At 38.2% G+C, this 23,900-nt stretch overlaps 1 protein-coding gene across 2 annotated transcripts in view; it reads right to left on the bottom strand.

The window, feature by feature from the left end:
• MED13 (mediator complex subunit 13) overlaps positions 1 to 23,900 on the bottom strand; it is a 114,384-nt gene that overhangs the window by 58,316 nt on the left and 32,168 nt on the right. For both annotated transcript variants that reach the window (XM_066363150.1, XM_066363152.1), the window contains exons 6-9: positions 21,934 to 22,128; positions 21,246 to 21,408; positions 20,953 to 21,063; positions 7,470 to 8,150 (exon numbers count right to left, since the gene is read on the bottom strand). In XM_066363150.1, coding sequence (XP_066219247.1) covers positions 7,470 to 8,150; positions 20,953 to 21,063; positions 21,246 to 21,408; positions 21,934 to 22,128 — 1,150 coding nt within the window. The remainder of the gene's footprint in view (positions 1 to 7,469; positions 8,151 to 20,952; positions 21,064 to 21,245; positions 21,409 to 21,933; positions 22,129 to 23,900) is intronic.

Below are 23,900 nucleotides of genomic sequence, written 5' to 3'. Positions count from 1 at the left end.
TGGTGAGCTTTGCTCAAACCATATGAGCCTGCACTCAAGCCAGCAACCTTGGAGTTTCACACCTGGGTCCTCCGCATCCCAGTTCGATGCTCTATCCAGTGTGCCACTGCCTGATCAGGCATGTATCTATTCTAAATGGGTTATTAACAGTTTCCTCTCCTAAGCTTTGGACACATGATCACAATTGCCTGATGAATTCAGGCACCTCAAACTGAATTCAGTTTTACAATATACATGTACTACATGCACAGTTAAAAGTCATATAGCTTACAAAGGCATGGCTGAAATGTATAAATTTCCCAATCCCTCTCCTTCAAGATAACAATGAATTGTTTATATTACCTAATAAGAGTGGGGGGAAACTATGCATATACTATCATATATTTATACATATACTAATATACCTTGTGCCAAACTTCCTCATCTAACCCGAGATCTCCCTGTATTAGCCTATACAGATTTCCTTTGCTTTTTTAAGTGAATAAGTCATCATTATTTGCCCAGACATTCCTTATTTTAAAAGACCTTATTTTCATACAGTGTAGTAACAGTTACTTAAAGGTATCTCTATTCCCCCCCCCCCCCCACTAGAGAGAGACAGATAGGGACAGACAGGAAGAAAGATCAATTCATAGTTGTGGCACCTTAGTTGTTCATTGCTTTCTCATGTGCCTTGACCAGGAGGGAGGCTCCAGCAACCATGAGGCCATATTTATGATCCCACGCTCAAGCTGGTGGGCCTGCACTCAAGCCAGATGAGCCCACAATCAAGCCAGACACCTCAGGGTTTCGAACCTGGGTCCTCAGCATCCCAGGCCAGTGCTCTATCCACTGCGTCACACCTGGTCAGGCTCTATTATTATTTTTTTTTTTTAAAGAATTTTTATGAGTTTATATGAGCCAAAACTGATGACAGTTGCTCGGAAGCAAGATCTCAAATGATCCTAAAGGTACTTCTATATTTTTTTAATCATAGAAATTAAGTTTTAACCTAAAAGTGGGAAAAATGGGGAGGAGAGAAGCCTTTAAATCTGTTCTTCCTTATCTCATGAAATAAATATGCTTGTCTCTAACGCTTGTTACTTCCTTACTTCACTACTCAATTGGCTATACTTTTAGTCTACTCAAAAACATCTATAAATCCATACATCCCTACTATCTCTAATTTCCTAGTGCGGGCCCTATACTACCTTATTTCTGAGCTATTCAAACAGGTGTCAAAACTGATCTCCTTCCATAGATATATATCCATCCATTTCAAACAATCTTTCAATATTGCTACTTGGGTAGTATTTCTAAAATCTTTACTTTCCAAACCCCTGTTAATTTCATCTAGCTCAAAAAACTTGCAATTTAAGGATTATATATAAATTTATAAACAATATTTTGTGCCCTGGCCGAGCAGCTCAGTTGGTTAGAACATCATCCTGAAACACAAAGGTTGCCAGTTTGATCCCCGGTCAGGGCACGTACAGGAGCAGCTCAATGTTCCGTCTCACTCTCTCTCCCTTCCTCTCTCATTGAAATTAATAAATAACATTAGTAATAAAAACCACAATATTTTGCCATTCCATTTTATAACTCTACTCAACTTTTCAGGTCTCATTTTTCATTATGACACACCAAGTTACTAAGCAGCACCCTGACTATCTATGCCAAACTACACAATGCTTCTTCTGGATCCCCATAAATGGAATTAAATTATCCCCACTCTGGCTCTGCATCGCTACTGTATTTTATATATACTTCTATCAGATAATTTAATGTTTTTTTTTCCATTAGACTATAATTTCATTTAGGGCCAGGACCAAATTTGTTTTATTCCACAACAGTGCCTAACATCATCTTGCATATTAGAGAAACTTCAGTTTTATTCAAACTGATAAAAGTATATCTTTAAGGAATATATATTTAAAAGGGAAGATAATCTTCCTAAGAAGAAACAATGTAGGAGTTGCAACTGCCCTCTAACTTCATTAAAATTAACTGTTTGCCCAACCTGTGGTTGTACAGTGGATAGGGTGACAATCTGGGATGCTAAGGTCACTGGTTCAAAACCCCCGACTTGCCCTGTCAAGGCACATATAACAAGCAACTACTATGAGCTGATGCTTCCCGTTCCTTCCCCCCTTCTCTCTATACCCTCTCTCTGTAAAATAAATAATAAAAAAATTAAACACTATACATTTAAATACTTTCAAAATTCAAAATTGGCCCAGCATGTGGATATCCTGGGTTCAATTCCTGATCAGGGCACACAGGAGAAGTGACTATCTGCTTCTCCCCCTCTCCCTCTCAACTTTTTCTCTCTCTCTTCCTCTCCCACAGCCATGACTCAATTGATTTGAGCAGGTTGGACCTGGGTGCTGAGGATGGCTCAGTGGAGCCTCTGCCCTCAGGCCCTAAAAATAGCTCGGTTGTGAGTATGGCCCTAGATAGACAGACTGCCAGGTAGATCCCAGTTGGGGTGCATGTGGGATTCTGTCTCACTATCTTCCCTTCCTATCACTCAGAAAAGAACAAAAAACATTCAAAATATGGGAAAAGTAGAAATTTACAATGACTGATTAATATAAATACAGAATTTATTTATATAAAACAAACTAGGCTTCTAAATGGATTAGTCCAATGGTTGACAAATTCATTAGTCAACAGAGCCAAATATCAATAGTACAACAATTGAAATTTCTTTAGAGAGCCAAATGTTTAAAACTTAAACTATATAGGTAGGTACATTGTTATTAACTTAATTAGGGTTCTCCTAAGCTGGCCAAAGAGCCGCATGTGGCTCGCGAGCTGCGGTTTGCTGACCACTGGATTAGTCTATGACTAGAAAAATGTTTGATCATATACAGCTATTGAATGTTTTTATAAAGATTTTAAGATTGTTTAAATACCATCAAGAGAGCATAATCATAATTCATAGATTTTAATGACAAAAGACATCATCTAACTTTGTCAAATGGCTTTGCCATATCAATAAGATGACTGATCCTCATGAAATCCTATCTCAAGTAATATATTAGCAGGCACCTGAATTACTAAGTTACTCCAAGATCCTTTTAACTCTGGAGGGGAGAAAATCTTGTTTTAGCATAATACAAATGCTGAAGACCATACCAGGTATTTGACTATGGTTTGGGGGGCGGGGGGAAGCCAGCCCAAAACAGTATGGGGGGAATTTCCCTAGTGAAAATATTCAGTAAACATGTTTGGCCTATCTAATTTCATAACTTATCCTAGAGTTCAAATTTCTGTTATAAGTTATTCATGACATTAAAGCACCTCAAGTTATTAACATTTGTACTGAATAACTCTTTGTTGTGGGGACTGTTCAACTATAGAACAACACTTAGCAACATCCCTCACTTCTAATTACCAGATGCCTCACCCCCAGATCTGACGACCAAAAACGTCTCCAGACATTGCCAAATGTCATCTGGGGGTGTGAAGTGGATGGGAATAAGAAATTGTCCCAACTGAGAACTACTGCCATAGAATAACTCTAGGGAAAGAACAAATTCATCTAGATGATTAAAACATAAAATCAAAAACTTCTAACCTACCAAGAATAGAACATTATATTCCATAAATGTTTCTAATTTTATTAAGCAGCTAAGCTTCTGATAGTTGACTTTGTGATATTTACCATATTCTAATAATCTATTATAATACAAAAACAAGAATTCTATCTAAAAGTGAATTGTGATATAAAATACATTTTTGTAGCATAACCAAAACAAAACTCATATGAGACAGCATTAAAAAAAACCCTTTTATTCAATCTTTTCAGGAGGCAGAAAAAATGGTGACTAGGAACAAGTAGAGGCATATTATTTCTTTAATTTACATAATCATGACCCAGCACCATTCTACTCTGCATGCTACTTTCTACATTATGCTTCTCATTCTTATTCAGTGAGAAAAATATCAAATAATTTTAAAACAGATTCTAAAGTTAAGCTGTATTAACTTCTCAGAGACCTTCATTTCACTTACAGATGCTCATGCACACAAAGCAGCCAGTACACTTATTTAAAATAATGGCTATATAGTGCCCTCACTCTTAAAGTTTTAAAAACTGAAATATTCATGCCACTACATTTTAACACACACTACATAATAAATTATAACCTAGTAAGAAAAATAAGTTTTAAAATCATAATGTAATTTATGGCCATACTGTCATTTCATTTATTCAAACATCTGCTGAATGTCTACCATGTGCCTAGGACTGTTCTGGGGTTAGGGGGTATGTGTGTGTGGGAGGGTCGGGTATGAGTGTGAGTTTGAGTGTGGGTGTGTGGGTGTGAATGCTGGAAGAACATAGCAGTAAACCAGAGTCCTTGCCCTCATAGAGCTTACATTCTAATAGGGAAAAGACAATTAAAAAATGCATAATATAATTTCAGATAATTATATACAAAGGGAAAAAAATAAAAGCAATATACAGGATAGGCAGTGATCTGGGGAGTGAGAAGAGGTCATAGTTTAACAGAATCGTCAGGGGAAAAAAATATCTCCTGAGAAGTTAACTTCTGAGCAGAATTGAATAAGAAGGAGTAAGTTGTCCCATTCCCCTCTCCACCATCTGTAATGCAATTCTAAAGGCCAGGAGAAATGAGCTTGGCTTTTTAAAGGAATGGCAAGAAAGCTGGTATGGCTAAATTGGGAAGCAAATAGAATAGTAAATAATAAGCAAAGAAATGACTAGGCAGGAGACTGTGTAGAATCCTACAAATAAGGGAAATGAGATTGGATTTTATTCTAAGTTTAAATGGAAACTATGAAGAGTTTTAAGCAAATATTTAACTTACAATGATCACGCTAATTGCATGTAGAAAATAAATGTAAAGAAGTACAGAAATAAGACCAACAGTAGTTTCATACAAGAGTGAGTCTTGCTTAGACATTTATATTCATCCAGCACAGATTTTCAGACTTGTTTTAAGACATAATCTGTTTTCATGAGGCCTCCTAACTACTGAAACTGAATAACTTAGCTGTCTTCCATGACCATAAGGGTATCCCTGAAGTCCCTCAATTTCAAATCCAGATTGTATTTTTTAATTGATTTTTAGATAGAGGAAAGAGGGAGAAAAAAAGGGGGGAGAAGCGGGAAGCATCAATTGTAGTAGTTGCTTCCCGTATGGTCTATGTACCTTGACCTGGCAAGCCTAGGGTTTTTGAACCAGCAACCTCGGAGATTAATTTTAATTAAAAAAAAAATCATACTAGAAAACATTTAAGACTCAAAGTGTTAGATGGAAAAAAAACCCAAAAAGAACATAAAGGAAAAAAAAACTACAAAGTGCTAGACAAAGCACACAGATTTGTCTACTTAAATAATAACCAAGAAACTTAAAAAGAATATAAATCTGTAACGGAAGGAACAAATGAAAGAGAGGTATAAATGGACCAGACATTTTACTTAGACTCAGGGAAGCTCAAAATCAAAGAAACACAGCAGAGAAAGTTCGTAACCTGGAATGTATAAGAGGGGGCTATAGGCAAACTATATAAACAACAGGAGAGCCAAACTGCTTAGAAAACCAGAAAAATCTGGCCTTATGTATCTCTAGACAGAAATAAAAAATAAGAGCTGAAAATGGAGAAACAGAAAAAATTCCTCTTATAAGAAAAATAAACTATCTGGTAAAGATCCAAGATCTGGCATCCTCTTCATTCTGGATTTTTAGGTAGAAGGCCTCCCCTTCAAAACATCCCTTACTCCATTATCAAAAAGCAAAGTGTCTGGAACTGAAACACAGTATACACCAAAATATTTATTAAATAAGGAAGGCCTGCCAATCTACAAGGCTCTGTGTATAGACACGAAATTCCCAATCAGCACCTCTATGCTCTCATTCTAAAATGTGGAGAAAACAGTAATTATAAGAAATAAAGCAAGTAATTCTAATGAAAAAAAAATACAAGAAAAGGGATGGTGCTATTAAAAATATTTAGGGGAAAAACAAAAAATAAGTATTAGGACTTCAAGAAAGGGCTAGATGAAAGTTGAGAAATCCCCTCAAAATAGAGAAAAAAAGATAGAAAATGAGAGAAAATACAGAAGCTCAATATCTGAATTAAAGAGGCTCCATAGAAAGTGGGGAAAAAAAACAGATATTATCCAAGAAAAAGAGATTTTCCCAGTGGCAAAACAAAAATAAAACACACACACCCACACCCTTCAAATTTAACCAACGCTCCTCAAATGCCCAGTGTAAGGACTGAACAAAAGATCATTATGCTACACATATTCTTGCACAATTTCAAAATTTTAAGTTAAACAGAAGACTTAAAAATCTTACTGACAACAGACTGACAGAGGAGGAGATGTAACTTCTACACACTACTTGGTCTTGTACTGATAAATAAGTAGATAGTTTTAATTAAAATAATGTTTTGTGGGTTGATTTTCATCTTTTAGAAAAATCTACAGATAAAAATACAAAAAGCTTATGTGACAGACTACAAGTGTAATCAGAAGAACTACAGAAAATAAAGGGAGACCTGGAAAAAAAGCCTTCTGCCCAAGACACATCAAATATAAAGTGGACAAAGAGGGCAAACCAGAGAATGGAAGAAGATAGCTGTAGCACATAACTAATACAAGATTAATAGCCAGTATATGCAAAGAATAAATCAGGAGACCTAAATGTCCAATAAACATTTTAAGTAATGCTTAACTTCACTAGAAATCTGGAAAATATATATTAAGACAATGAGATCCATTTTGAATACAGCTAAGCGAATTAAAAATCTCATAATACCAAGTACTGAGGAAAATGCAGAGCAATAGCCACTCTCATATTCTGCTGGTTAATGAGGGTATAAACTGGAATACTTTGAAAAGCAACTTGGCAACGACTCTCAAATATGGAAACATCTCATGACCCAGCAATTCCACTTTAAAATATACTTGCTAGAGAAATTTTTATACAAGTGTATAAGGAAATGTATACAAAAAGCTCCCTGCTACATCCTTTGTAATAGTAACGGAAAATAACCAACATGTCCATCTTTAAGAGAGTAGATGGTATATTCAAAACATGAACTACTACAGAGCAATTAAAATAAATTAAATATGGCTACATGTATAAAAACACATATAGAAATGATAAATCCCAAATTCAGGACAGCGGAAGAAAGAATGGAGGAAGAAAAACAATACATAAGAGTTCTAATTGAACGTAAAATTCTTAAGTTGGTTGATCAACTTAAGTCTTTAAGTTGGTTGATGGATAAATGTTAATATTTTATCTCCATATTTTTGTGACAAAAGTATTTCATAATAAAGAAGTTCCCTGAGGAAAAAACACAGTAAAAAACTATGCAAAAATAATACTCAAAGGATTTATTATTGAAAATCTTAACCTGAAATCAATTCTGGAGTCCTAGTATTAAGAACTTACATCATTTTTTCCACCCTTAGATATAATAGTGACTATTAAAAAAATACATACTCTGTAACTGATGTTACACTTTCCTGTCCAAAAGGTCCAACTGGATCATCCTTGAATTTATCACTTGGAAGTTGAGGTGGTAAAAACTCTACATCTTTTTTCTTTGGAACCTTGTAATACTTCCACGCTACATTAGCTTCATCTTCTTCCAAGTTTACAGCTGTACCAACATATATTGTAGGTTCTATAGCTTCCTGGAACTGAGCTGGGAAAGACTGGGATAAACTGTCTATCCTATCTTCCATTGCTTTAGAAGGAACCAAGGGATCCGGTGTTGGCATTTGATAAAAATGTTGACTTTGAGGAGTTGAAGGTGTTTTAGTCACTCCTTCATCAACCACATCACATGGGTGAGGACTAAGTGGGGGTGGCTGAGGTGAATTTGCCATTTCAGTGCCATGCATCTGAGGAGTCTTTGCTACATCATTAGTTCGGATGTTTGAAAATCTCACTTGACTATCTGGAGCAGATATCACAAGTCTTTGGCTGGCTGAATCTGTATCCATGACAACATCATCACTAATAGATACACGATGGTGAAAAGGAGTCAGGGGGCGTTTCTGTGGTTTTTCACTCTTTTCTTGCTTTTCATTGGTCTTGTGCTTGGGAAGTACTTGTTGTTGACTTAAAGATAATGTCTGTCCTTGTTGTCCAGGATTTCTTGATTTAAGATTTTTGTGCCTAAAAAGAAAGGTTTAAAATTTATATCACATTATATCAAATATACAAGTTAACACTAGACACTTCAGATATTTACTTTTCACATATAACCCAAAAGTAAAATGATACGAATTAACATGTAAAAAACAGTATGTTAGGTGACCTAATACAAAGAGTATGCAATGTTTCATAAAAACCAATTATCATACCTGGCTGGCTGGTTGGCTAAGTGGATAGGGTGTTGACCCAGCATGTGCAAGTTCCAGGTTCGATCCCCACTCAGGGCACATATGAGAAGGGACCATCTGCTTCTCTTCCCCACCCTCTCTCCCTTCCATAGCCAGTGGCTCAAAAGGTAGGAGTTTTGGCCCCGGGCGCTTGGTTGGTCCGAGCATCTCTCTCAGGCACTGAGGATAGCTCAATTTAGGGCCCCAGACAGGGGTTGCCAGGTGGATCCCAGTTGGGGCAAATGCAGGAGTCTATCTCCCCTCCTCTTACTTAAAAAAAAGAAAAAAGAAAAAAAAAAGAAAAAAAGGCAGCCAATGATCTCATGCTCATTTAACAGCTATGTAATCAGATAAGCAAAGATGGTTTGCCTCATCTAAATATCTTAGTATACAAGTAAACAGAGATAAGATTCTGGGCTTTTTAAAATATAAAGGTATAAAAACGTCCTGAAATTTACTCATTTATCAATGTGCCTGATATCTCACACTTAGCACTAATAAATCAATGGTTTAGCTGAGCTCAGGTATCTATAATTCCACAGAAACTGGCTAGAAAAACTCGTCTGAATTAAAGTTAGAACAGTCTGGATAGTTTTCAAATTGACTGACTGATGAAGCCATACACTATACCTACCTTCCTTCTCCCAAGGCTTACCACTACAGAAAGAATCAGCTGACTGGAAAAGGAAAAGAGGAAATTCCTAAAAGACATTTTCCTTCATAATATCAAGCAATTCCAAACTGAAGAACTTAAAACTATACATCTAAAAATCTAATAATTTTGTTCAGGGTTTTAGATTTCTTTCAGTGTAGTAAAAATGTGTACTTTGAGTTTTCCAAACCAACTGATATTGATGTATACAAAAATGTGTTTTTTAACAACAACCAAAAAAAACTAGAAAAAAGTGTGGAGGAATGTAGAGTTAAAGCAGTCAGTATTCACTAGGTCTTTTTAGTTCTCATTAAAAATGTATTTTATTAATAGTTTTTTTATATCAGAAATAACCAGAGAGTCAAAAAGCAGTGGCAGATATTTTTTGAAGAATCTTCTCTATTAAGGGAAAATTCTGAGACACTCTTTTGTACAGACCCCAGGGCATCTTATTGTGAATGGAGGGGGAAAGCCTAAAAAGTTATCAAAGTGGGTTTTTTTATTTTTAAGTGAGAGGAGGGGAGATAGAGAGACAGACTCCTGCAAGCGCCCCAACTAGGATCCTCGCAGCAATTCGTCTGGAACCAATGCTTGATTCAGTCAACCCATCCTCAAGAAAAGCATAGTTAAGTCAAAACTGAGCCTCTACCTCAGGCACTAGAGATAGCTTGGCTGAGAGCACAGCCCCCAGATAGGCAGATCAATGGCCCCAGATGGGAATCTGTCTTTTCTATCTTCCCTCCTCTCAGTTGGAAAAAAAGGGGAAAAAAAGAGATTAGAAATTTCAAAGGAGAAGAAAAACTGTCTTTCTTCATAGTAAACATGTTTAGAAACTCTACAATAAAGTGCTCAGGCTACCTTCTCAATCTTAACACTAATAGTGGGACAACCAGACATGTGTCTCCTCTGGTGTGACAAAATACAAAACAGAGCACCATCTATTAAGTATTCTCCAAAAGTAATGATCCTAAATCTAATCAAGATTCTAGATTAGCACAGTCCAACAGAACTCTCTGTGATAATGGAAATGTTGTGTATGTGGCAAATGAGGACTTGCAATTGAGGAACCAAATTTAAAAATTTTAATCCAGAGCTAACTTCCATTTACAGAAATGCAGGGGGGGGGGGGGTTAAATAACACTAAAAGAACAAGTTAAAATACTTGACTAATTTAGAAATCCAAAATAAGAAAGTCTATAGGACAACTGACCCAGTTTGCCCATCCAAGTCAACATCATAAAAAGGGGATAGGGGCCCTGGTTGGTTGGCTCAGTGGTAGAGCATTGGCCTGGCGAGCAGGAGTCCCGAGTTCGATTCCCGGCCAGGGCACACAGGAGGCGCACCCTTATGCTTCGCCACCCCTCCCCCTCTCCTTCTTCTCTGTCTCTCTCTTCCCCTCCCACAGCCGAGGCTCCATTGCAACAAAATTTGCCTGGGCACTGAGGATGGCTCTGTGGCCTCTGCCTCAGGCACTAGAATGGCTCTGGTTGCGGTAGAGCGATGCCCCAAGATGGCCAGAACATCGCCCCCCTGGTGGGCATGCCAGGTGGATCCCGGTCGGGCTCATGCGGGAGTCTGTCTGACTGCCTCCCCGTTTCCAACTTTGGAAAAATACAAAAAAAAAACAAACAAAAAAAACAAAACAAAAGGGAATAGGAAATTACAAGACACAGAAAACGTACACAACCAAATCTATATACTCCTTATTTGGATCCCAGTCAAACCAGTAAGACATCTGAGACAAATTTATAGAGGGTATCAGATCATACCAAGAAAAGTGTTTATTAGGTGTGATAATGAAATTATAACATTTTCAGAGTTCCATATTAAAGTAGGAATGAAATGATGACATTTAAGATTTGCTTTAAAAATCTTCAGCAAGGCCCTGGCCAGTTGGTGTCGGCCCAGAATGTGTTCGATTCCCAGTTAGGGCACAAAAGAGAAGTGACCATCTGCTTCTCCACCTCCCTCCTTCTCTATCCCCTCTCTCTTCCCCTCCTGCAGCCATGGCTTCAAAAGGTTCAAGCAAAAGTTGGCTCCAGGCACTGAGGATGGCTCCACGGCCTCATTTCAGGTGCTAAAAATAGCTTAGTTTCCAAGCAACGAAGCAGTGGCTCCATATGGGCAAAGCACTGTAGGGGCTTGCTGGGTGGATCCCGATTGGGCTGCCTGAGGGAGTCAGTCTGCCTCCCTGCCTCTCACTTAAAAAATAAAAATCTTCAGCAAGAGTACAGCATAGAGGATTGGCCAAATAAAGTATATCTCCATAGCATCATGGAGTACTATGAGCTTAAAAGAAAAAAGAAAGTGTACCTATACATGTGCTAACATGAAAAGATACCCAGGATAACTGTTTAATAAGAAAATGGCCCTGGCCAGTTAGCTCAGTGGTAGATATGTGGATGTCCCTGGTTCAATTCCCAGTCAGGGCATATAGGAGAACTGATCATCTGCTTCTCCACTCTTCCCCTCCCCCTTCTCTCTTTCTCTCTTTGCCTCCTGCAGCTATGGCTCTATGGGTTCAAGTGCACTGGTCTTGAGTGCTAAGGATAGCTCCATGAAGCCTCTGCCTCAGGAGCTAAAAATAGCTTGGTTGCAAGCAGGGCCCCATATGGGCAGAACACTGGCCCCAGACAGGGGTTGCTTGGTGGATTTTGATTGGGACACATGCGGGAGTCTGTCTCCTTCTATCTCTCTTGCTCTCACTTGGAAAAGGAGAAGAAAAAACTAATGATAACAATAAAATGATTTTGGGCCCGACCATGCAGTGGCGCAGTGAACAGGGCATTGGACTTGGGATGTGGAGAACCCAAGCCAAAAGGCCACTGGCTTGAGCAAGGGGTCACTTGCTCTGCTGTAGCCCCCTGGTCAGGGAACATATGATAAAGCATTCAATGAACTAAGGTGCCGCAAGAAAGAGTTGATGCTGCTCATCTCTCTCTCGTCCTATCTGTCTGTCCCTATCTGTCCCTCTCTCTGACTCTCTGTTTCTGTAAAATAAATAAATAAATTAATTAAAAATTGGGGGGCCCTGGCCGGTTAGCTCAATTGGGTAAGAGCATCACTCCCAAACGACAAGGTTGCAGGTTTGATCCCCAGTCAGGGCACACATGGGGAACAACCAATGAATGCACAACTGAGTGGTATAACAAATGAATGCTTCTCTTCCTCCTTCCCTCTCTCTCCCTTCCTCTCTCTGTCTCTTAAAAAAAAGAACAGCCCTGGCCGGTTGGCTCAGTGGTAGAGCGTCGGCCTGGCGTGCAGAGGTCCCAGGTTCGATTCCCGGCCAGGGCATACAGGAGAAGCGCCCATCTGCTTCTCCACCCCTCCCCCTCTCCTTCCTCTCTGTCTCTCTCTTCCCCTCCCGCATCAGCAGCCGAGGCTCCACTGGAGCAAGGATGGCCCGGGCGCTGGGGATGGCTCCTTGGTCTCTGCCCCAGGCGCTAGAGTGGCTCTGGTCGCGACAGAGCGACGCCCCGGAGGGGCAGAGCATCGCCCCCTGGTGGGCATGCCGGGTGGATCCCGGTCGGGCACATGCGGGAGTCTGTCTGACTATCTCTCCCCGTTTCCAGCTTCAGAAAAATACAAAAAGCCCTGGACGATAGTTCAGTTGGTCAGAGCATCATCCAAGAGTGCAGAGGTCGCCAGTTCGATTCCCTGGTCAGGGTACATACAGGAGCAGCACAATGTTCCTGTCTCTCTCTCTCTCAAAAAAAAAAAAAAAAATTTATGTATTAATTTTTAGAGAGGAGATAGACAGAAAGGGAGGGGGAGTGGGAAGCATCAACTTGTAGTTGCTTTTCATATATGCCTTCACCAGGCAAGCCCAGGGTTTCCAACAGCCGACCTCAGCATTCCAGTTTAACACTTTATCCACTGTGCCACCATAAGTCAGGTCATTATTTGAATTTTTGAAGTATCATTCTAAAAAAATTTTTAATAAAGGAATTGGTCATTAAAAATCAAACAACGGCCCTGGCCGGTTGGCTCAGCGGTAGAGCATCGGCGTGGCGTGCAGGAGTCCCGGGTTCGATTCCCAGCCAGGGCACACAGGAGAGGCGCCCATTTGCCTCTCCACCCCTCTCCCTCTCCTTCCTCTCTGTTTCTCTCTTCCCCTCCTGCAGCAAGGCTCCATTGGAGCAAAGATGGCCCGGGTGCTGGGGATGGCTCTGTGGCCTCTGCCCCAGGCGCTAGAATGGCTCTGGACGCAACAGAGCGACGCCCCAGAGGGGCAGAGCATTGCCCCCTGGTGGGCATGCCGGGTGGATCCTGGTCGGGCGCATGCGGGAGTCTGTCTGACTGTCTCCCCGTTTCCAGCTTCGGAAAAATGAAATAAAAAAAAAATCAAACAGCAAGTCCTACTCAATGCAGGCATAATCCCTTCCCTGGTCCTGGCCAGTTGGCTCAGCAGTAGAGCATTGGCCTGGTGTGTGGAAGTCCTGGATTCAGTTCCTGGTCAGGGCACACAGGAGAAGTGCCCATCTGCTTCTCTACCCTTCCCCCTCTCCTTCCTCTCTATCCCCCTCACGCAGCCAAGGCTCCATTGGAACAAGGTTGGCCTGGGCGCTGAGGATGGCTCCATGGCCTCTGCCTCAGGCACTTGAATGGCTCCAGCTGCAATGGAGCAACACCCAGATGGGCAAAGCAACGCCTCCTGGTGGACATGCCGGGTGGATCCCGGTCAAGCACATGAGGGAGTCTGTGTGACTGCCTCCCAGCTTCTAACTTCAGAAAAATACAAAATAATAATAATAATAATAAATTCCCTTCCCTGATCATCCTCTCTTTGAATACGTTCAACAAGGACCACGTTTTCCTTACAAGAAAATGCATCCCATCATCAAATAGCTCCAGTTGTTAGAAAATAACGTTTTTTTAATAGAAATGTACCTTTTTTTAATATCTGCCTGTCATTAGTCCTATTTCTAACTTTATTTCTAAAGCTGTGCTGTCCAACAATATCCACAAGTCACTTGCGGCTACTAGCACACAAACTGCAGCTACTAGGCACATGAACTATGGCTAGTCCAAATTGAGATGTACCGTAAGAGTAAAATATAGACCAGTTTTTGAGACATGTTATTTAAAAAATGCCACTTATCTCATCAATGTTTTATGTTCATTGTGTGTTAAAATAATCATTTTAGATAAATCAAGGTCAATAATTATATTATTTTTTTAATCTTTTTTTTTTCTTTTTTTTTTTGTATTTTTCTGAAGCTGGAAACAGGGAGAGACAGTCAGACAGACTCCCACATGCGCCGGACCGGGATCCACCCGGCACGCCCACCAGGGGCGACGCTCTGCCCACCAGGGGGCGATGCTCTGCCCCTCCGGAGCGTCGCTCTGCCGCGACCAGAGCCACCCTAGCGCCCGGGGCAGAGGCCAAGGAGCCATCCCCAGTGCCCGGGCCATCTTTGCTCCAATGGAGCCTTGGCTGCGGGAGGGGAAGAGAGAGACAGAGAGGAAGGAGGGGGAGGGGTGGAGAAGCAAATGGGCACCTCCCCTATGTGCCCTGGCCGGGAATCGAACCCAGGTCCCCCGCACACCAGGCCGACGCTCTACCGCTGAGCCAACCGGCCAGGGCTATTTTTTTAATCTTAAAGAGAAGGGGACTAGATAAAGCAGATGTAGCAAGTAAATATGAATGGTTCATAGTTCACTGTCCAATTAGTTTACTTTTCTGTGCATGTTTAAAATTTTTTAAAACAGAACAAGGTAGAACTAAAATGCTAAAAAAAGAAAATTACATAGAAAATAACTGAAGCAAGATTAAAATGTTCCAAGGTCCTTGCTTGTTTCATAGAGACACTGATTAACTTTAGACTTTAAGGAAAGCAAACAGTAAATGTTTAATTAATTAACAAAATTAAAACAGAATATCTAACTTCTGACCAGCAGAAGACTAACCAGAAGAAAAAAGGAAAATAAAAATGGAAGACAATAAATTATAATAGCAGAAAAGGGGAAGAAAGACAAAGGAAAAAACAAAAGGAAGGTACATTCATTTATCAATTTTTCAAATACTATAGTTTAGTTTCTACTATAAAAGTTCATAAAGTATAGTGTCCACGGACTCTTTCAGAGGGTGCTAGAGTTCAAAGCAATTTTCCAAGTACCAAAACATTACTTGCCTTTTTCATTACGTTGATATTTACAATTGTGCAAAAGTAATGCACAATAAAACTACTGGCAACTGAAAATGAAGCAAGGCAGTTGCACTAACTAGTAGTAGCAGTCATTGTTTATTTCACCACCATAAACTCATTTTTTTTCAAAGTCTGTTTCACTTAAAATGTCCTTCATGAAGACAGTAAAAATTATTTTTATTATATCTTTACATATTTTATACTCTATAAAGAAATAAGAAATACAAATACATCCTGACCAGGCAGTGGCGCAGTGGATAGAGCATTGGACTAGGATGCGAAGGACCCAGGTTCGAGACCCCGTGGTCACCAGCTTGAGCGCGGGCTCATCTGGTTTGAGTGAGGCTCACCAGCTTAAACTCAAGGTCGCTGGCTCGAGCAAGGGGTTACTCGGTCTGCTGAAGGCCCCCGGTCAAGGCACATATGAGAAAGCAATCAATGAACAACTAAGGAGCCACAATGAAGAATTGATGTTTCTCATCTCTCTCCTTTCCTATCTGTCCCTCTCTCTGACTCTGTCTCTGCCACAAAAAAAAAAATAAAAAAAAAATACACATACAGCATCTCTGCTGTATATATCAAAGTACAAAGGTTGCTTTGAGGAAAAGCACTTGTATAACTGAGTTACAAGTGAAACAGCCACTTTGTACATGGAACATCATTTTTATTTTTTTTAAATCTGATTCATAGATAAACCAAGGCTATCCAGATTTGGTTATTTGTCAGGCTTGGTTATTTGGTTCTCAATGAACAAAATAAATTTGTCATTTTAAGGATGAAATGATAAAATTTAAGCCTTTAATAAAGCATGATTTAGAATTTGGAAGATTTAGAAATTGGAAAATTATATTTGTTACAGTGAGTTTGATAGCTTTCCAATTACAAAATTTTTCTGATGGGATTGCTGGTGATATTAAAAAATGCAATTTTTGATACTATGTAACAAAGATCTGTATAACTTGATAAACATTTTCCACAGGATCAATGCATAATGTTACAAAATCATAAAAAAGTAAAAGATGCATTTGATCAATAGTGAAGTATAAGAATTTCAGTAACAGGGCTTCAGATTCTACATGAAGATTTAACTTTTGATAAACTACAACTTGTCAAATTTTGGTATAGTATCAAACAGCCAAAATTATATTTAAAAGCTATTAAAATAACAATCTTCCTTCTTCTAATTGCATAGCTATGTGAAGCTGAATTTGCTTCAACACTTCAACCAAGATAATACACAACAAAAGACTGTATGTAGAAGTAAATGAGAAACTAGCTACTTTCTACGAAGCTCAACATTGAAGAGATTTGCAAACCTACACACAAAGCCCCTCTTCTAGGTATTTTCACTTTTGCTATTATTCTGGAAAACATCGTTGATTTCTATAAAAGTATTTTATTCATGTTAATATGTACTGGGTTTGTTGTTATATTTTTAATAAGTTAAGTAGTGCTTTAACACACAGATATAAATAGATGCAACCCACATAAATAAAAGCATGTTGGGGTCCTCAATAATTTTTAAGAGTGTAATAAGTTCTGAGACCAAAAGCTTAAGAATTAGTTAAGTTATGCAAAGCACTAAGGAGAAACAGGATATCCAATAATCTAAATAATCTAAGGTGAACTACTTGGTTATATTCAAAGTTTACAAGAAATGTGAAAAGTAAATAGCCAGCACTGGCCAGTTAGCTCAGTTGGTTAGATCATTGTCCCAAAACACAGAGGTTGCCAGTTTGATCCCTGGTGAGGGCACATACAGGAGGAACAGGTGTTCTTGTCTCTTTCCTGCTCTCTCTCTTTGCCTCTCTAAAAACAATAAAATAAACATTAAAAAAAAAAAAAAAAAGTAAACTGCCATACATTCACTTACCCTTATATAAGGGTAAGAAATTATTAATTCAGGCTATCTGGTAATATTAAATCACAGTCCCTTTCTTCTACACAGACCTTTTTTTACTAAGAGCTAACAGCCTTTAGAGAACTAAATTTCATACTAAAACTCAACCAAATTGGGACCTTTCCTTATCCCTAACCGACAGCTCAGTTGGTTAGAGCATCCTCCCAAAATGCAAAAGTTGACAGTTTAATCCCGGGTCAGGGCACATACAAAAACAGATCAATGTTTCTCACTCTTTCTCTCTTAAATCAATAAATTTTAATAATAAAAAAGTATTATTATTATTATTTTTTTTTACAGAGTCAGAGAGAGGAATAGATAGGGACAGACAGACAGGAACAGAGAGAGATGAGAAGCATCAATCATCAGGTTTTTGTTGCAACACCTTGGTTGTTCACTGATTGCTTCCTCATGTGTCTTGACTGTGGGCCTTCAGCAGACCAAGTAACATCTTACTCGAGCCAGCGACCTTGGGTCCAAGCTGATGAGCTTTGCTCAAATCAGATGAGCCCGCGCACAAGCTGGCGACCTCGGGGTCTCGAACCTGGGTCTTTTGCATCCCAGTCCGACGCTCTATCCACTGCGCCACTGCCCAGTTAGGCAAGAAGTATTATTTTTTAAAAAGGTAAACACAAAAAAATCCTTTTAGAAACAACCTGTCTGTTCATCAAACCTCAAATGATTAAACACTATGGTACTTGCATTCAGTGGAAGTTTTTTTAAAACAAAAGACAGAACTACAAGTAACTAGAATGGAAAGAACAGAAGACATATTAAGTGAAACAAAAAATAAGATCCCACTATATCAGTATTTTATTTGTGTTGGGAGAAAAAACACATAAACATACACAATTACAGGGAAAGAGTATGGAAGGGTAATATCTAATTTGCAAAGTCACTATAGAAAGGCAATAGGATTTGTAAAAAGTGAAATCAGAGGAATTTCAGCTTTATATATAATTTAAATTCCTTAAAATCATAATGCTCATGCAAATTGCTATGTACCTATATAGTTTTTTTCCCCAAATCAATTTCCAGGAGAAGACAACATATCAGTCAGGGTTTAGTACAGGGTCTTCTACACAGAGGAAATTTACTTCAGAAAATTAGTTACGAAAAAACAAACAAAAATAACACCACCAACAAAACCAAAGGAAAGTGAAGACACCTAGAAGCTAGTAACAATAGGGAGCATCCATGACTTCTAGGACTAAAAGAAGATTAAGATGAAACAGTCTCCCCTCACCATTATCACAGGAGCTTAGGATGGTACTAGCACCATAACACAACCTGCTCAGTGGTAACTGGGACCATGGAAGAACGAACTGTTGTTAATGAGACACAGAGCTGCTGCTGGAGCTGGCTCAGAAAAGGGGTGGGGTAATACCCTGGTTTCTTCCCTTCTCTCATCAAACTATCTTCCAATAATGCCTCCCAATAGCCAAATCCAGAAAGCAAGAGACCCTAACCTAATCATCATGCTGTATACCTTAAATTCACATAATATTGTCAATTATGCCTCAATTAATCTGGAAAATAACACATACAGAAAAAAAGGAAGCCCAGGAATATAACCCTCTTCAATAAAGATAAAACAGAGCAGCAAATATATAGGATAGATTTGAGAGCAAAATAGCCAACCAGCACAGCCTGTAATCAATGTGTGCACTATCTCCTATATTCTATGGCAGAAAGGATACACAAATATGGTGGCTCAAGTATTTTCAAGCCTTATTTAAGAACTAAATAAGAGAATCATATTTGAAGGGAGAAAAGAGAAAACCTATAGTACAAAATGCAATAGTAAAAAAAAAAAAAAGTAAATGACTAGAGACATGGTATTTAATAGAGAGAAAAATTTACCAAACCAAGTCACATGTATAAATTATATAAAATTTCACTGTATCAAATCTGTATGTCTGAGAGGAATTTTTCAAAATACCAGAGAAAGCAAGTTTTTAAAAATAAAAGGTTCAGCTTAGAGACTAAGGATTTAAACTTAAACTTATGTTTACCAATATGCATTTTGGATGTCTTCCTCTAAAACCATTTTACACAGATTTACTTGAAATCCCCATCTTTCAAAAAGAATAATGTACAAGTCTAGGTCAAAAACTAAAGAAAGAGCTGCTTGACAAAAACGCCAATACATACAAAGGAAGAAAAGCTCAATTTCATTAAGCATTCTTAGACCAGGGATTAGCAAAACTTATTCTGTAAAGGAGCAGATGGTAAATATTTCAGGCTCAGGGGCCATGCAGTTTGGGTGTTGCAATTACTCAACTCAGTAAAAGCAGCCACAGTTAAAATGTAAATGAATGGATGTGGCTCTGATCCAATAAATCCTTTTTATTAACACTAGAATTTGAATTTCACATAATTTTCACATGTCACAAAATATTCTCCTTTAAATTTTATTCAACTATTTAAAAATGTAAAAATCATTTTCAGCTCACAAGCCATATCAAACAGGCAGTGGGACTAATTAGCCGATGGATCATCCTTTGCTAACCCCTGATCTCAGACAACTAATGTCATGGAGCCTGACATTTCAAGACTGGCTTTGATTGATTGTTTTCCCTCTAGGTGAGTGTGGTTTATAACTCTTTCAAGCTGTTAAACAGGTGCTAATATATCCATATATTTATTATAAACTTCCTAATAACAACAGAGGCAAGTTTTTAACCAAGTTGCCAGACTTAAAAAAATTATACTATCCCTAATCCAAAGAATCTATGTAAGACTATTTAATCTATGCAAAACATTCCAGAATACTTGAGAGTCTGTCATTGTATTCAATCAGAATTCTTTTTTAATTTTTTTTTTTTTTTTATTTATTCATTTTAGAGAGGAGAGGGAGAGACAGAGAGAGAGAGGAGAGACAGAGAGAGAGAAGGGGGAGGAGCTGGAAACATCAACTCCCATATGTGCCTTGACCAGGCAAGCCCAGGGTTTCGAACTGGCGACCTCAGCATTCCAGGTCGACGCTTTATCCACTGCGCCACCACAGGTCAGGCCAATCAGAATTAATGTAAGAAAAATCTTGGCCCTAACCTACAGGCAATTCCATTCCTTTGGCTCACATCCATGACAAAAACGGGTGGCTGGCTAATTGCTCCTAAGTTCTGATTAGGGATGTTAATACTAACTATTACTGTATTTGTTTACTTGATTGCAAAAGCATATGACCTTTAATCAGTAGAATAAAATAAACTCTAGGCAATATAATCTTAATGCCTCTAATAACCTAATCTCATCAAAGGCCCCAACATGTAAAAATTAATAAAATTGTCTAAAGAATTCCAAGTTCATAAATTCTTCTACCAGTCTTTCAACTAATACAGTCTATGACAGTTTGTATTTTTACAGTACAGTTTTAGTCTCATGCTGAATCTTGTGAACTTATCTCAGCATTTCACCTGCAACTTGCCCAAAGGGATATTATAAAAAACTGCTGCACAAACCCTATACTGTATTTACTATAAAAACAGTGTGGAAATTTGTATCTAGTATAGATCATCTCTTTTATGAGAACCTTTGGGAGAAATTTCTCAGGCACTATGTCACCTACGAACACTTCTCAAGAAATGTGTATGCCTTTTACCTTACAGATGCCATATTTACTATAAAATTCTCTTTTATTTGGCTGTGAAACCAAGCTTTCAGAGTCCAGCCCTGGTAACTGTGAAGGACTTAAGGCATACATTTGTAGGTACTTCCATAATCATCTCCAAATAACTTAACTTTTTTACCTCAAATATGTTTTTTAGAAAAATATACAACACATTGCGTTTATGTACACTTCATCAAAGTGGGGTCTAAGTATTCAACAACATAAGAAACTACCATAATACATATATGTATATAAATATCAATCAACTAAAAAAAAATGTACCTCAAACAGCAACAATTTGTTCTCTGTGTAGCTTCAACAAAATCCCAGGATGCTATTTTGTCAGCTGTCTCTTCCTCACACACACCACCTGATGAAGCTGAATACTTCCTCCTAAAATTTGAAATTATAAACTTATTTAGCATTCATTATATTTCTGTAACCCTGATTTAAGCATTAAAACTGAAATTTAAAAAATAAATTTTTTTGATTAAGGAAAAGTACTAATGACTATACTATATTTACTAGTTAACTACCAACATGTAACTTTTAAACTTGAAAATGAAAATACATACTTGTTCTGTGCTCTGTTCATATTGCATTCTTGCCAAACTCTATCCACCACCTGACTGGCTAATTTTCTGGGTATTTTCCCACCATGATGGCTAGTACTATCCGAGTTGAAGCCATCAGATACTGAAGAAAATTTGACCCACTTCTGGGCAGACTGAGGATCAACTGAAAACAAACAAAAAAGAATAAGCTGTAGCATTATTTTGGTTTTTCAAAATTAATTAGTGATACCACTTGCCCCAGCTACCTGCTAAGGCTACTTATATTTTGAAGCAAAAAGTATAGTATTTCACTTAACATACAGAAAGCAAAAAATTTGAACAAGGGATGTGAATTGGATGCTAGTACTTTAAAATGCTGATTTCCTGACTTGGAAGATTAAATGGTATTTATACAGGAAGGTGTTCTTAATTTTGGAAAATACACTGAGTACTTAGGGGTGAGGGACATCATGCCCACAGCTTCTCTCATGTGATGCATAAGAAGATCAGTGATAATGAATGTATACATACAGAGAAGGTGATGAAGCAAATGTTAACAGTTTGGGAATGTGGAGGGAGTTCCTTGTACAGTATCTGCAAGCTCTTCTCTAATTTTTAAATTACTTCAAAATAATTATTTAATTAAATGTTTACTGTACTCAAAATAAGACTTAAACACTAGAGCTAACAAAACAAATTAGAACAATACCTGTCTGGACTTCCTCAGGAGATGTAGGTGGTGTAAGAGTAACCGAAGACATAGCAGGATCTCTTGTAGTAGCAGGCACTTGGTGGACACCCAAGCATGAAGTTGAACAGTGAGAAGATCCCACAGAGCTTGGAGTGGGAATGTCTGATTGAGGAACCAGAACAAAGCATGCTGGGTAGATCATTCGGACACCAGCTAAAAGGAAATAAAGACAGGAAAACCAACAATTAATGTGACTATAGTGGCATTAGCCTCATTCAAAAATTCTGTAATAAAAAAGATATAATAAAATCACACTTAAGTAATAATATAGTTAATATATTTTTATATAAATATATGCTCTTTTGGTATAAGGTTGTTCTGCAAGAAACCACAAGAAGCTGTCAGTAGTGGCTACCTTCATTGAGAGAGACAAGTAACTTTCTCTTTTCATTTTTGGATTTACTAATCACAAATGCACATTACCTGCTTTTAAATCCTTATTTGCATATTTAACCAACTATAAGGTGCATTAAAATTTCTTTTAAAAGTTTAACAAAGGTCATCTTGGCACTAGAATTATGGACCATTTTGTTTTCTTCTTTATATGTTGCTGTTTAAAAGGCCTAAAACAAATTTGTGTTTTGCTTCTGCTTTTGTCACAACTACTCTAATAGTAAATTGAATGCTGTTATTTCTATAAAAAAAACTGCCTAATACTCCAACTAAGGCAATTTCATGTGTAACATTACCATATGATCCCCTTAAATAGATTATTATAGATTCTTTTTTATTTTTACTTTTTTAGCGAGAGAGAGAGAGAGACAGGGACAAATAAGAAGGAAGAGATGAGAAGTGTCAACTCATAGCTGTGACACTTTAGCTGTTCATTGATTGCTTTCTCATATGTGTCTTGACTGGGGGCTCAAGCCAGTGACCATGGGGTCATGTCTATGATCCCACACTCAAGCTGGTGAGCCTTCATTTAAGCCAGCAACCTCAGGGCTTCAAACCTGGGTCCTCAGCATCCTAGGTTGACCACTCTATCCACTGTGCCACCACCTTCTCAGGCCAGTATTGTTGATTCTAATCCAAATGATCTGCTCAATTATACATTCCCACACTTCCCATGTCTAAGGTGGGGTATATGTCTTCATCCCATTGTTAGGATTGGTTTTGTAATTTTCTCTGGAATATAAATGCATGTGCTATATGTCACAACTAAAAAGGAGATCTAATTTAAATGTGCTTGTAGGATCAGTACAGCCTCTCTTACTTCTGTCTCTGCCTTATTTAACCTAGGTCCTTGAATGAGAAGACATATAGAATAGAGGCAATCTGAATAAGATGACCTGGGCAAAACAGATGAAAGCCCCAGTTCTTTTGATACATATTATATTCTGTCTACTAAGTTATCAGAGGTGACAGTTTCACCAAATGTTAAAATACTACATAACACAGGTTGTTAACTTTTCAGCCTCCACATATTATTCATTCAAAAGTTATGTTAACTTTTCAGCCTCCACATATTATTCATTCAATTATTTTCTTCCCACTTTAGCATGCTTTCCTTCAGGTATAATGTATTTCCCTGTTCCAATGACTTTGGCTTGACCATGTCACAAATTTTGTCAAATGGGATATAAGCAGATGTATCCTGGTAGAAGCTTTAAACAAGATAATTACACTAAGTCCCTACCGTTCCTCTGTTCTTTTAAGAACAGCATGTCCCAGATATTACGTACCACTTGAACATAGGTTACAGAATAAGAAAATGCAAGATGCCGCCCCATAACTAAGCTGAAGCCCTTATGTAATGTGAGCAGAAAATAAGGAAGAAATAAATGTTTGGTGTTAAAAAGACACTAAGGTGTTGCAGCTGTTTATTATTTAGTCAAATCTAACTAATACATAGTCATGTATTTTCCCCTTATGATTAATACTCAGAATCAGCCCTGGCCGGTTGACTCAGTGGTACAGCATCGGCC

This window comes from Saccopteryx leptura, chromosome 2 (genome assembly GCF_036850995.1).
Source record: "Saccopteryx leptura isolate mSacLep1 chromosome 2, mSacLep1_pri_phased_curated, whole genome shotgun sequence".
Taxonomy (NCBI): Eukaryota; Metazoa; Chordata; class Mammalia; order Chiroptera; family Emballonuridae; genus Saccopteryx; species Saccopteryx leptura.
The sequence above is the reverse complement of the archived record's forward strand: the minus strand, read 5'-3'. Positions and strand labels throughout refer to the sequence as shown.